This window comes from Diuraphis noxia, unplaced genomic scaffold (assembly GCF_037042655.1).
Source record: "Diuraphis noxia isolate RWA-SAM2 unplaced genomic scaffold, SU_Dnox_SAM2 contig0002, whole genome shotgun sequence".
Classification (NCBI taxonomy): domain Eukaryota; kingdom Metazoa; phylum Arthropoda; class Insecta; order Hemiptera; family Aphididae; genus Diuraphis; species Diuraphis noxia.
The window spans coordinates 18,284,966-18,300,901 of record NW_028301712.1 but is presented as its reverse complement, the minus strand read 5'-3'; the positions used below and the strand labels follow the sequence as shown (position 1 = coordinate 18,300,901).

At 27.6% G+C, this 15,936-nt stretch overlaps 1 protein-coding gene and 1 pseudogene across 1 annotated transcript; one reads left to right on the top strand and one right to left on the bottom strand.

Annotated features, from left to right (window-relative positions):
• Positions 1-2,570: 2,570 nt before the first annotated feature.
• On the bottom strand, positions 2,571-4,221 carry LOC107173262 (uncharacterized; annotated as a pseudogene).
• A 10,316-nt stretch (positions 4,222-14,537) lies between these two features.
• LOC149058175 (uncharacterized) lies at positions 14,538-15,436 on the top strand. The gene is made up of 2 exons (XM_089218328.1): positions 14,538-15,044; positions 15,108-15,436. The coding sequence occupies exons 1-2, from the start codon at positions 14,606-14,608 to the stop codon at positions 15,434-15,436; spliced, it is 768 nt and encodes a 255-aa protein (XP_089074454.1). The 5' UTR covers positions 14,538-14,605.
• Positions 15,437-15,936: the final 500 nt, after the last annotated feature.

Below are 15,936 nucleotides of genomic sequence, written 5' to 3'. Positions count from 1 at the left end.
TATGACCTAGACATTGAAGCCTTTATTTCTAATTAATTGTACAATTATAACAATATGAATTCAATTCAGAGTACCTATATAGTATTGATTAGACTTATATATATTTATGTTTTATGTTGTGGCTTGGTGAGGCGCGGTCGTACGCTCAATCTGCGGAAACGCACTGAACGTACGTTCGTACGTACCGGCCGCAGTTGCTAGCTCCCGGATGGGTGACCACCGGGGATTTTTAGCAACATATCCTTGCCACACATACACAATCACGTGTTACAACCCTACCACTTAAAAACCTACAAACAAATATACAAAAATAACCCCTACCGTACCACCCCACTCTCAATGGCCTATGTTGCCGCGGATTCTCCTTACAAAAAAAAAAGATATATATATTTTATATTTTGAATAAAATAGCTAAACTTTATAGTTTAACATTTTCATTTTTCACCAAACATTTTAATGAATAGCGAATATATTTTTCTTATTTATGAAAGTATCACCTACAGTATTGATCTACCTACTAAATATAATATTATTATTTATTGTTGCTCAACATTTACTGTTGTTAATCAAATATCAAGTAAACATCTAAAAATACATAAGTATTAAACTACTATTTGGAATTGCACAAGTAATAATTCATGCGCTCTTTTTTCTGCTTAAGATAAGAACAGCGACATCGACGGACGGCTTTTGTACATAGCCGCCATGGATTTGTTCCAAAGGATTTAAGCAGGTCCACTTGGTAGAAATGTATGACCACTACCAACAAAAACTGGTCGCCGCCAAGTTCTGTTCTTATATTGAACACAGTATAGTATTAAATATTTTCAAATTTATAACAGTATTGAATTTTAATTTATTCACGAAAAGTGGAAAACAATCAAAAGTATAGTGTTTTATAAGTTATAACCTACTTATAAAAATTAAATTGTATTAATGAACCCATATTTTATAATTTTAAGTTTATATTTTATAAATTAATTCGTCCTTTTAAGAAATACTTTTGCAAAACCATGATAATTTAGGTACCTACATTAATAATAATTAGTAATCAAATTACATCATGTGTAATTTAGAAAAAAAAAATGATTGTAAAATTCTTACCACTAATTTACTTTTCTTTTCTTTTCATTGAATGGTCTATTATACTGTTCTCATAACGTTAACTAAGTACTTATTATTATAATAGTATTTTAAACATATATTAATTAAATTTGATCCTAGCTTAAAAGTTATAAATATAAATAAGATAAAAAACAAATCAGGCGTAATAATTATCAAAATTCTACTTAATTCTTGAAATATGACGATTATAACTTATAAACATTTAAAGTAGTTTGATCATATTTATGATTCACTTTAAGATCCTTAACATAATATAGTGTTTAATCCCATAGTCCCCATATTTAATGGGGAAACTTAATGTTTAAAATATATACTGTAAATTAATTTTGGGATTAAAAAAATGTATGAACTAAAACGAAGGTATAATTGATTTTATAAGTCCTTTTTAACTTTGTTAAAGTCTGATATCAAAAATTGTTAGAGGCAAAAAAATAAAATATTTTGCACGCAATAAAGTATACAACATGAAATATATTGTTTAATAAGAGGAGTAGGTGAAATTAAATTCAAATTGAACTTCTGCAAAGGAATTCCAAAAGTATGCTCTTCGTTTAGTCCCACTTGTTCTAGTAAAGTATCCTCTTCAAAAATTCCTAATACAACTCGTACAATGAAATTGAACTCTTTCCTAAATTTATATTTAGAAATTACATTAATTTGAATAAAAATGTACTCGAAATACAAAGTCTTTATAACTTGTTAATTCGATAGAGTTTAAAACACCAATTTAAAATCGAACCATTGGCCTTTTACATAAACTTCTGAAAATTATTAAAATCAACAAAAACGTGGATAAAGTGTTGTTATTTAAAATAACATTTCAGCTATTCTATACTAATTTATTTTATTATTTAAATTAATATTTTTATACATTGTTTCAAATTCTATTATAAATCATTATTGTTAAAGTACTATTTAACAACAATGACACCGTACAGTATAGATACCTTCCTAATCTTAAAAACTATTTTGTTAAATTATAATAATCTTTTTTTTTTTTTTTCCTTATGGTATCGAGGACTGGAGGAGGAACTATGGTGCCAGTACTTCTCCTCCAGCCCCCATCGTAAATTATAATAATCTATAAGTATAAATTATATAAACACAATGTAAATAATGGGCTCTGAAGTCTGCTGTTAATGTTATGAAGAAATATCAATAAAATAGTTTTCTTAACAATAACAATTGTACGTAGAACATGCACAAACGAAATCATGAAAATCCGTGTACCTAGGTACGAATAAATATTATATTAATATTAATAATAATTAGAAGGGCAGAGAAGTTATAAGAGGTAAAATAGAAAAAATATGCATATAAATGTTGAAAGTATGTATTCAAATTCATTAAATATGCGAGATAATATGCACAAAAAATCAAATTAAATTTTAGTAAAATAAAAAACTTAGATATAAAAGAAATATAAAAATTATTGTATTGCACAATTAATTTTGTTTTAAATATTTTCTAACGTCGAATGATCGCCGATTTTCTTCCAGTGTGGTTTTGTACCGAGAAAACTTCTTTCAACGTTTGTTAATGTTACTAGTATATATTTATAAAATGTTAAATCATTCCCCGTTAGGTCTTCTGGTAAACCATCCATCAATGAACTTTCTCCATTCAACATTTTTAATATTATTGCAAGCTCATCATTTTTTTCTAAAACTTGGTTAAATTTTGTATTTACTTTCATTCAAACGTCACACGTAATTTCATCCAATTTATTTTTTTTAAACACTACTGTTGTTACTGAATCAGTTAATGATACTCCTTGTGATTCTAATTAAGTATGGTTAATGGTAAAACCCATAATTTGAATGTATAAATGTCAAATTTTGTTCCATTGAAATTTCATTTAGAAGGGCTTGAGATTCTTTTATAGATACTGCATCGTTAGAATCAAAATGTCGCAGAACATCTCGTACTTGCTTAAAATATTGGCAGTAATAAGAAGTAGCTTCAATTCAAGAACCCCAACGTGTAAGTACAGGTTCGGAAAGAAGAGGGACTCTGGGAACTTCTGTCTTAAATAATAAAACACGCAAAGGTGCTTTTAAAAATACTTGCTTTCCTTTTGTTACTAATTTATTAACTCTTCGATAACATTATCCGAATGCCCGCCTATAATATGTGGGTAGCTATAATATAGTACATAGTCTACACGGGCATCGAGTGGTGTACAATGTATATATACTATATAGTATATAATAATACCATACAGTTTTTATATAGAATATGCATGAAATATGCATAAAATAACGAAATATGCATTTTTTTTTTAAATGTTTAAAATATGCAAAAAAATTCAAAAAAATTTTAGATTTCAACTGTAGGGCCTATAACTTATATTTATATCTTGGTTTGCTATAAAAAATAGAGGCCTAGAATAAAACATGCGAATCCTATAACTTCTCTACCCTAATAATTAGTAATAAATAACCGATAATGTTTACAAAGCATCTTATTTTTAGTTTCTGAAATGCATTTTATGGTTAAAAAGTTGGTTAAATACAGACAGCTTGTCGTATTTAATGTCAATGACTATTCAATTAAAGCAATAGTATTATAATTAATTAAGCCACATACAAAAGCCTAAAATTGCAGAATTGATTAATTTTATAGACAGATCTATAGACTATTTACATATATTATATCATGTATTTATGGGTACAAGGATTTGAAGGATTATACATTTATATATAATGTATATATTATAAGGAGTCGAAGGTCTACATCATCAAACATGAGTCCAATATAATGCAAGACATACAATTTTGGAGTCTAGATAATAGTCAATAATATATTTCTATAAACTTTATAAAAACAATTTTATCATTGGAAAATTTAGTAGAAATTATTTTTCGACATTGAATTATCAAACACAATATTATTATTATTAGTTGATGAGAATATCATGAAATGTTTTGCTATATAATACATAATGAACTATAAAAATTACGTCTTATACACATTACATTAAATTATTATTACGGGACGAATTCTAGCTCACGAAAATCGTAAAACATACTAAATGAAAATTTTACAATTACTCTTAAATTGTGTAGTAGGAATATCAAGGATACTTCCTGACATATTTATATGCGATGCATACTGCATTTAGAAAAACGTATCATAAGCAACATTTAACTATTATTTTAAAAGATTTTATGTTTTTACCAAATAATTTGTATTGTATTTTTTCGATCACAACGGCAAACAATAAAATTATTGAATTATTGTCATTAATTGTCTTTAGTGTTTAAACTAGATAAAAACGTGTCATACAATAAAAAAATTTCGTTAACAGTTAAGAAGTTACTTCTTTAAATAAATATAATTAATACATAATTTGAAGTTCATGTAAAAATTAAAACATTTTTAAGAAATAGATAATAGAACTTCTTTTTTGCCTTCATGCAAGATTCTAAACCAAAATCTCAACTATTGTTATGAATTAATTATTTTATGTAGTCAATCAAAAGATGTTATATCTTGCCTAAATTGTTGTATTCAATTTTGACTTTTAACTGTTTTCTCGAAATATTTTAAAGAAATACAAAACTATATAGACTGGAAAAATCAATATATTAACAATATAATATTAATGTTATGGAATAAACGTTATAGGTACCAATAGTATTATAAAATATTAGGTATACGTGCATTATGCATATGGGTATATACAATTCATTATTAAATTCACAGGAATTACTAACATAAGCGGGATCAGCGTTGAAACGGATAAAATAATATGCACGAAAAACGCCGTATGTTAATTAAAAACCTAATAGGTTTTTCACAAAATCAAGCCCAGCTATCGGTATTTGAAACGTACGTGCTAGCTATATACATATATAATATATATAATAATATACCACCTCTATAGAATTTATAAGACCTCTCAGTTTATGGTTGGTTTTTTTTTACATTTTTTGTTTTATTCGTTAAACTTTAAGCTGCATAAGAATTCAGAGCCATAATAATTAAGGGAACCCACCCCGCGAGCAATTAAAAGTTAGTAACGCGCTTAAACGGTCTTGGAGAGATGTGCGTTGTAAATCCCCGCACCTAAAGACTTATGCGCGAGCGATACGGTTTTATATTGACATAGGGGTAAAACGGTATTTATATGCATAAAAAGGAGAATTATATTACAAGCGTTTTATTATTATACTACTATATTGCACTAATGTACATTGTGTGTGTCATCCGTGTATTCACTAACGTAAATGGCAGGTGCCGTAGGGGGAGGATTCTCAGACCACTCTTTTTCTGATAAACACAACGCCAGTTTTGAAAAAAAAATATGTACATATTTTTTAAAATCAACGTTGTATTGTAATTAAAAAGAAATCAGCAACGTGTACTTTTGTATGTTTTTTTCTTTTTTTGTTTTTAAACGAAGCAACACATGGTCCTACCGCATATATACTCTTGTGTGTAATATAATATAATATACTTATATGTATAACATGTAGGTGCGCGTTACGGATAAACGATTTCAACGTACTGTACAATCGTACGTAATGTTTGTTTGGTTGTGTATATGTGTATATTATGTACATATATATATATATGTATAATATATTAATATATACAGTATACTATTGTGTATTAAAAATAATAAACTTCGAAACAAAATCATACGTTTAACAACAAAAAAAATACTCCTGACTCCCGAGGTCATCCAGTCATTGGTTTGTTTTCACGTGGTTGACTAATAGTGTTTTCGTATCACTGCACCTTTCCGCTCGGTGCTCTTTCATATTATAATATTATTTTCTATTAGACTTATTCGAATACACGCCCACTGTAACTTATTCTACGTCACTTTAACATTAGTATTTTACTATGATTATTGTCATTTTTACACCCCAACACATAACAGTCAGACTTCCATGAGTATTATGATGGTATTTCATGACTTGGAAATGTATATTATAAAGATAATTTGAAAAAATATTTGTCTTTTTTTAAATTTATAATTTTATGAATTGTAAATTTAAAATTTCTAAAATATAAATAAATCTTTTCAGTCAAATGCATTTTTGTGATTTGTGTGGTTCGAAACAACACATCGAAAGAACAATAATATGAATACCATATACAATATACATGCTTATGCTAACTACAAAGAACCGAAGTCTCTATATTCTCTATGATGTATAAAATAATAGTTTAAACATTTTATATATATTATTTTTTTTAATAACTTATTGAAAACAAAAATCTCACAATTATGACTTACAAACCACTAATGATTAACATATATTTATTACTAAAATAAAGTTTATTATTTTTAAAACGTATTTAATATTTAATCACCATATTATCGAAACATAAATGTTCTAAACGATTATATAAATTAAGATCTTAAGTAATTATAGTTAATATTTTCATAATTTATGTTCCAATAAAAGTATAAATTATTTCACAAGAAAATATTAATTAAAAATAATGATTGGAAAATACAAAACGCATTTGAAAAATGATTCACCTTCTTAAAAAATTTGGTAGGAATTTTCTATCCTTAAAAATGGCTACCCATGCGAATAATCTGGTTTTACGTACAAGGACAATATAATATTTTTCGTAATTCATTACTATTTCTTTAGAGACTCCCTATATAAAATTATTGTGTATTTGAGGCATAAATGTGAGTTTTGTTCTACAGATGAAAGTTTGATATTCTATGTCAAATAATGCCATATTTTTTTACGCTATTGAAATGATATATGTTTTTACTACTGATGATACCATTATATAAATATTATACCTAAATATTGTGTAAATTCTGTAAAATTCTGTATATTTTTGTGGTAGAGTAGGTAATCGAATTTCCAAATAAATTTTTAGTATACATTTTATTATTCAAGAATTTATCAATAAATTGCGCATTGTCTTATTATCTTATTATTATCTTTATCACTCGGACATATAACATTTAACCATTCAAGCGATCTCTGTCGCAGTCATACACACGCATTCATACACCGTTTCATTTTTTCGTGACGTTTCATTCTTTCGTGGCGTTTCATTTTTCGTGACGATTTTTTTCTCCATCTATACCTAAAGAAAGAAGTTTTACTTCAAAAATCTAAAAACTATTTAAACACAGTTTTTAATAGTTATTTTAAGTTACTTTTTATCGATTCGCACTGGAAGATGCGTCCAACGTAGGACAACGGATGAGGACATACATTTTCTGGACGGCTCTTGTACGACCGGCGGACAGGTGATTATGTCCCCGATAATATTGAGTGCCCTCTGTGATGAAGTTATTTTGATGTTTTCGTCAATTCTTCGAATTTTTTTTGGAAATGGAAGTAGTAGCGTTGGTGGCTATAAAATGACTCCGCCCGTCCGGGCCATAAAATGTAGAACGGCCAATAACTTGTTTGATGAAGCGATGGTCATCAGGAGATCGGTTTAAGTGACGGCGTAAGTTTAGACTGCTAGGTGCCGAAAACTGTGGCGTCGCTGTAAACGTAACGTATATCACATAATATACATATATCTATGATGTATATTTATCCTTTATTTGAATGCTTTACAACACATGCATGATTCATACATTTTTCCAATAATCACGCTTGGATAAATACTGCAATTATAATTATATCAAATTTTGTCACAATCGGTCCACTAATTGGAATTGGAATGCATAAAAGATAAATAGGCAGAAATCCATTTTTATTTATTTTTATTTTCATATTAATCACCCATTAATAATACTAACGCTTGTTATTTATTAATTTACTTATGGAGCACCTTTAGTTATTTTTTACTTGAATTAGGCAACGGTGTAGATCAAATAATAATAACCCTAATGTGATACAATTTAAAACAGTTTTAAAACAAATTTGTCTTAACTATGAATATTTAATTGTATTTGGGAAAATCAAAAAAATTAAAATTATTTATTCAAATGATTGTGATTGATTACAAAACAAATTATTATTCTTAGTAAGTTCTAAGTGTTAATATCCATTTTCTCTTCATAATAAAAAAGGTAATGAAGAAAAGCGATTTTTAAGAAAAAAATCATTTTGAAAAATACCCATGGGTTGAGTATTCTAATATAAAACATAGGCAGCTGTTCTGTAAAATATGTGTTTTGTTTTTAACTTCAACTAAAGTTGGTATGCATACAGAACAAATAACAAAATTGACTACCGAAACTATTAATAAATTTGCAAAACTATTAGGTAAGGATGGTGTATTAGAAGTACATCATAGTAATGGATATCATAAAGATAATGCACAAAAAGCTATAGACATTCTAAATACTTATGATAAACTTAAAAATTAAATTATTATTATTAAATGACCAACGTAGAAAGGAAATATCAGAAAATCGTGAACGGTTACGACCAATTATAAAAACTATTTTACTTTTAGGCCGGCAAAATATTCCTTTGCGCGGTCATCGAGATGACAGATCTTTAGTTTGGCAAACAGAAGAAGAGGAAAAAGTCAATTCTATAGTCAATCAAGGAAATTTTAGAGAGCTTGTGAAATTTAAAATTGATGCTGGTGATCAGTTGCTTGAACACATTTAAGAACGACTGGTGCTAGAGCACCTATATATTAGAGAGAACATATATTAGCAGCTAGCAAGGTAATACAAGACGAAATAATTGAATGTTGAAAACAAGAAATATTAGATTTGATACTTTTAGAAATAAAAAAAGCAAATATATTCAGAGTTCTATTTGATGAAACCATTGATATATCTAATATTTCACAAATGTGTTTAATTATTCGCTATGTGTTAAACAACATTATATATGAACGATTTTTGTCATTTATCGATTGTCATTATTATACTTATAAAAAAAATTAAAATGATGTGTCAAATATTGAAGACAACATGGAACCCAAAATAACAGGAGAGATTTTAGGAGATACAGTGGTAAAAATATTACAGGAATTAGGATTAACTTAGACAACTGTGTAGGTATTGGGTCTGATGGTTGTTCTGTTATGGTTTCTGAAGTTCGTGGTGCTGTGAAACAAATAAAATAATATGCCAAAAATGCCATACATAGCCCGTGCTCTAATCATGTATTGGACCTCAGTATTGGTAAATCATCTGCAGTTCAATTGGTACAAAACTGTGTTAGAATTATAAAAAAAGTTGTATCCTTTTGCCATGTATCTGCTAAACGTAAACGTAACTATACACTTAAACAGCATTCGACAACACATAAGTGTCAAGGTGCATTCCAAGATATTTTGTTGAATCTTTTTGCGGGATTGGTGATTGATTCAGTACTATTTGGATTTTTTTGATTTTACGTAACGTACAGTTAACGTGCGCCGATTTATCGCCATTTCAAATATACATATTTAAAGTTTTTATATTTAGTTACTAAATAAATTTGTTAAAACAAACATTTTAATATCATTAATTTTATTTATATATAATACTAAATTTTTTAGCGGAAATTATTCCAAATAATGGGTTATATAGAAGCTCTAATTTCATGTCCGGAATCAGTGTTTCCAAATATTCATTATATGATTAATATTATTTGTTCAATACTTAATAGTGTTGCAGTGTTGCTTCAGCAGAACGTAGCTTTTCTACGCTTAGAAGGTACCTATTATAAGTAATGTATAAATTATTTAACTTTTGAGTATTAGATATTGCTCAATAAACATAAACATAAAAAAAAAACTCAAACTTCAAAGTATTTTAATGTTAATTATTATATTTAATTTAATATTTACTAAATAGTATAGTGGTTTATATTACAAATGATTAAATAGTTTACTTTTCTAGTTTACTTCACTCTGCTAAAATTGAAAATATTATTTGTTTATATTATGGAAAAATATGTAGCAACTTAATTTTCTTTGCTTATGATTTTCATAATAATACTATATAAGTATTTTCATTAAAAACATGCATTATTTTTGCATAATTGAATGCTTTTAAGTAGGTAATTGCTTGATTAAATTTTTTTATTTAAAATGTTCAATTGCTATATATTGCTACTATGCATGTGATTTGCTTTATTTATTTAGATTGAAGACATGTCTGAGGACGCTGAGGTCAACAACTAGCGAAGACCGATTAAATAGGCTAGCACTGCTTCATATCCATACAGACATAGATGTTAAAGTTAATATAGATAATATTATTATACGCTTTGCTAAGCAAAAAAAAGGCATATGCTTTTATTATAATTATTATAAGGTAAATTTTATAAGCCAATACATTTATATATATATATTTTTTTTTAATACATTAATGTTAAAGTGTGTTAATATTGTTAATATATAAACATTATTATACATTTATACTATACCTTTAGTCAGTATTTATATTTTATATCATATGTATATAATAGGTATATAGTATATATAATAATGCTACAGAGTGGGGGAGGGTTGGTTTTATTTTCACCCCCCCCCCCCCTTGAACAGCATGTATAACCGCCACTGTATGGCATTTAAAAACTTCTTCTTGAGTATCTGTGTTCGTGTACCATCTCCGTTACTCTCGAGATTTCATTCCGTGATCCTGTTATGCTATGGCAGGTACTATGGCGAGTACTGCAACAACCAGTGTTGCAATTTTCATTCCCGAAGCACGACGTCCGTTGATGTTTCTGGATTGGTAGCCATGTATCAGTGCCATCAGATTCTAGGAGTCAGCAGTTGTTGTCACTCCGGCCATTATCATCACCCCCTACCAGATAAGATTGTTGTATTTTATTTTTAGGTGTTATCTTGTTAGGTATGATCACGATTAAAGATAATATGGTTGCCCAACGATGGTTGGTATTTTACAATATATAAATTTTTAAACGAGTTACGGAACTCATTTGCAATTTTCAAATATTTTTAATTTACATACTCATAAGTCATTCAAAAATGACGAGTTCACACCACAAACAATGCATCGAAATCCTTCAGCTCCACTGGGTCTCATGTGTAAGCGTTTAGCTCACTACGCGAACCATTGATACACTGAACCTACTCGATGGAGTTCTGCGACGCAGGTGTTGTAGGTAGCGAGTTGACAACTTTGTATGGAGGTGTAATTTAAAAGTTTTAATTTAACAAATAAAACAAAGTGAAAAAATACTAATGGGCAGAATGGGCTGTAGAAAAGACGAGGGAAAGTAATATGGTATTGACAGAGGTAACTAGGATATGACCAGTTTTGCTGAACCTTAGGTTAGAGTAGGAAGATTTTGAAGATTTATGATTCGGCCGGTTCATATTGACCACTTTCCTCTTCACGGAACTCCATTTTTGTCAATATTAAGATAATAGGTCTCTTGAAATTTTATTCGCCCTACTAGATTTTAGGATTTCGGTGCTATGATTTATAGCTAGTTTTTTTTATTCATAAATTAGTCATTTTTGAATAATAATTTGTTTTCATAAATAAGTGATTTTTCAGTAAAAGTCTCATAAGTCAGTTGCTGAAAATAGCGTACATTCAAAATATATTTTTATAAGAAACTTAGAATATTGAAAAAAACGACATCATCACGAAAATTTTCAAATTAATTTGAGTTGAAAATATAATATTTCTCTCTTATATTTAAAACGTAATATCAAATATTAGATATCTTAAAGCTCATATTTAAAACTATTGTCAACATTAATATACATTTTTTGACAGTCGACATTCATAAAAAATAAATTTTCGAAAATTCTATATGATTCTTAAAGCATTAAATTTAGTTTGCATTATCTAAACATACGATTATTTTCAAAGTATATCTATATAATGGTACTTAATAATATTTGTTTTTTTAAGAACTTCACTTGAAAAGGGTTATCAGTGTATAGTTGTCTAAGTCTAGGATTTCGGTGGCATATTCTTCATTATTTTATTTCTAATGTTAACTTAGAGGTCAAATTTTTGAACAAGTCAAGATCATCAATTTCTAAATTTACTCAGAAACAATATTTTTAAAAACTAATTGTCATACAAATGATTCTCACTATACTCAATTATGCATAGTTTTTAGTTAATATTTCTTTTGTTGTAGTTTATACGAAAACCGTGACTTTCACAAACCTTCTACCATCATACGTTTTAGTTATAAACATTCATAAGTACGAATGATTGGATGAAGTTATAATTTAACCATAAACCTTTAAAGTGTTCATATACAATAGATGTTACAAAACAGTAATTAGATAAATAAAATAAAATTCTTTATTAGAATTTCATATCAGAATTTTCCAATTTTTGTATACGAAGTACACTATATTACTGTAAACAAAACCTGTATAATAAAGACAAAATTTTCAAAAAAAACATACATTAATTCTAAAATAGTTTGACGCGTTTATAAATATTACATAGGTAATATCATAAAAAAATACCAATTAAATAACACGACAAATCGTTTATTCGTGTAAACGTACATTGAACTCCTACAAGTAATGTGGTATAGAAATTTTAATATTTAGAGATATATTTGTTTTACTAAGACTCGTCCACAAAAATATCATCTGTTAATAATAAAATGGCTATACTGCATTAATTATAGAAATTCTATACACATTTATACGAATAACTAATTATTTTTATGTATTGTAAATAAACGCGTCAAACTGGAATATATGTATGAGATTTGTGAAAATATTGTCTTTATTATACAGGTTTTGTTTACAGTAATATAATGTACTTCGTATACAAAAATTGGAAAATTTTGATATGAAATTCTGATAAAGAATTTTATTTTTTTTTTCTAATTACTGTTTCGTAACATCTATTGTATATGAACACTTTAAAAGTGTATGGTTAAATTATAACTTTATCCAATAATTCGTACTTATGAATGTTTATAACTAAAACGTATGATGGTAGAAGGTTTGTGAAAGTCACGGTTTTCGTATAAACTACAACAAAAGAAATATTAACTAAAAACTATGCATAATTGAGTATAGTGAGAATCATTTGTATGACAATTAGTTTTTAAAAACATTGTTTCTGAGTAAATTTAGAAATTGATGATTTGACTTATTAAACAATTTTGCTACTAAGATAATAGTGAAAATAAATCGATGAAGAATATGCCACCATCTAGACAAATATACACAGATACAAAACTTTTTCAAGTGAAGTTCTTATAAAAACAAATTTTATTTTTAAGTACCATAATATAAATTCTTTGATAATAGTCGTATGTATAGATAATGTAAAATAAATATAATAATTTAAAACTCAGATAGAATTTTCGAAAATATATATTTTATGACACGTCAACTGTCAAAACATTTGAATTGTTTGGTTTAATGTAGAAAATATATATGTATGAGGTTTTAAGGTATCTAATATTAAATATTAAAATTTTAGAAGCAAAAAGAAATATTTTATTTTCAACTCAAATTAATATGAAAATTGTTGTGAATAATATGGTGATTTTTTAAAAATTTAACTTGTCCATATGAATATATTTTGAATAAATGCTACAATTTTTCACACCCATAATTTGAGAAGTTAAATTACTAGTAGGGCTCGGATTTAAATGTAAAATAGATTATTACGTTAATATAGTAATATAAACGAAAGAAATCTATGATAATAATTTTAAAAAAATGTTTAACATAATATAGTGGGCTTTACAAAACGATTAAATAGATAAAATTATTAAAACATACATTGAATCATATATTATGTTGTAAAATAATTAACATTTACTAGAGCCACAACAAATCATAAGCAGGAAGAACTTCTTTGTCCTACTCCACAATGATTTCCGTGGTCTTGCAATAACCGGGGTTATCGTCGGCTCCTTTGCAGCACCATCAATACAACCGACATCCGTTATCAGTTCCAAGGAACTCACAGATTCAGACGGTTTTAACCGTAATAATATATAATATGTGACTGTTTCAACTAGAATATTATGAATGAAAAAAAATATGAACGTATTTATATCAACACTCATTTTTACCATGGCAATAAGATTATTATTTATTATAATAGTAAATACTAAAACTCTTATACATTTTAACATTATTTATATTTTCTTATCTAATTGAACCAAACTTAATTTTTTTATCTCTTTGGTAAGTTTGGTTCAATTAGATAAGAAAATATAAATAATGTTAAAATGTATTTATATTTTCTTATCTAATTGAACCAAACTTAATTTTTTTATCTCTTTGGTAAGTTTGGTTCAATTAGATAAGAAAATATAAATAATGTTAAAATGTATAAGAGTTTTAGTATTTACTATTATAATAAATAATAATCTTATTGCCATGGTAAAAATGAGTGTTGATATAAATACGTTCATATTTTTTTTCATTCATAATATTCTAGTTGAAACAGTCACATATTATATATTATTGTGTTAATTTCTAATTAAAAGTTTTTTAGTATATTCGTATTTTTGTGTCTATACAATTATCGTATTACATTAAGTGTTTATTTAATTTAATTAATCACAAATAAACGTAATATTTAACGAACCCGTCTAACAGCGAATTTAAGATGTCGGGAGGCGATTATAATGAAAACGCATCGTCCAAAAATGATCAGATGCATGAAGTTTCCATCGATCTTCAAGGAAAACAACAGGACATTTTGGAAAGTTCAGATGATTTGCAGACGCCCGAAAGACTTAGCTCAGTGTCAGAGACGGAGAGGTCTTCAGCCATCGATCCGCTAGTGCTATCCACGACCGATCTTATGTTGCAGATTTTCTATAATATCCGTACAAATCAGCTAAAAGAACTTGAAAGTCATGGGCCCGCGGATTTATGTAATTCAATACCAAATATGCCAGTGATTCATACATCTTCTGTCACCGAGGACTGCCCCGAAAATGTCGAGATGAATACACTGTCTAGTGACTCGTATACGACGCTGAAGGATTCAGTCTCAACTGCAGACGAACCGCCAGCAGAACTAATTCCGATATTCGATGAAAGTATGACATTTTGTTACTATAATTTATTGTCGGATACGGAAAAAATAACACCTACCATTTCAGAAAATTGCGAGATGGAACTTGTCCCGTCCAAGCCGTTACTTCAGCCAACGTCTGAAATCGATGTTCTCGAGGATTCGATCCCTTGCAGTCGAGCAGTATCGATGTCCAATATTTCTATAAAGTGTAGTATGGTCGAGACTGTAGGCGGCTTGTTAAAACCGTCTGAATCTGTGAGTTCCTTGGAACTGATAACGGATGTCGGTTGTATTGATGGTGCTGCAAAGGAGCCGACGATAACCCCGGTTATTGCAAGACCACGGAAATCATTGTGGAGTAGGACAAAGAAGTTCTTCCTGCTTATGATTTGTTGTGGCTCTAGTAAATGTTAATTATTTTACAACATAATATATGATTCAATGTATGTTTTAATAATTTTATCTATTTAATCGTTTTGTAAAGCCCACTATATTATGTTAAACATTTTTTTAAAATTATTATCATAGATTTCTTTCGTTTATATTACTATATTAACGTAATAATCTATTTTACATTTAAATCCGAGCCCTACTAGTAATTTAACTTCTCAAATTATGGGTGTGAAAAATTGTAGCATTTATTCAAAATATATTCATATGGACAAGTTAAATTTTTAAAAAATCACCATATTATTCACAACAATTTTCATATTAATTTGAGTTGAAAATAAAATATTTCTTTTTGCTTCTAAAATTTTAATATTTAATATTAGATACCTTAAAACCTCATACATATATATTTTCTACATTAAACCAAACAATTCAAATGTTTTGACAGTTGACGTGTCATAAAATATATATTTTCGAAAATTCTATCTGAGTTTTAAATTATTATATTTATTTTACATTATCTA

Excerpts from the sequence above, each read along its gene's own strand:
- LOC149058175 (XM_089218328.1), top strand. The coding sequence starts at position 14,606 with ATGTCGGGAGGCGATTATAATGAAAACGCATCGTCCAAAAATGATCAG. Across the intron at positions 15,045-15,107 it reads AATTCCGATATTCGATGAAA|AAAATTGCGAGATGGAACTT; the intron begins GTATGACATTTT and ends CTACCATTTCAG.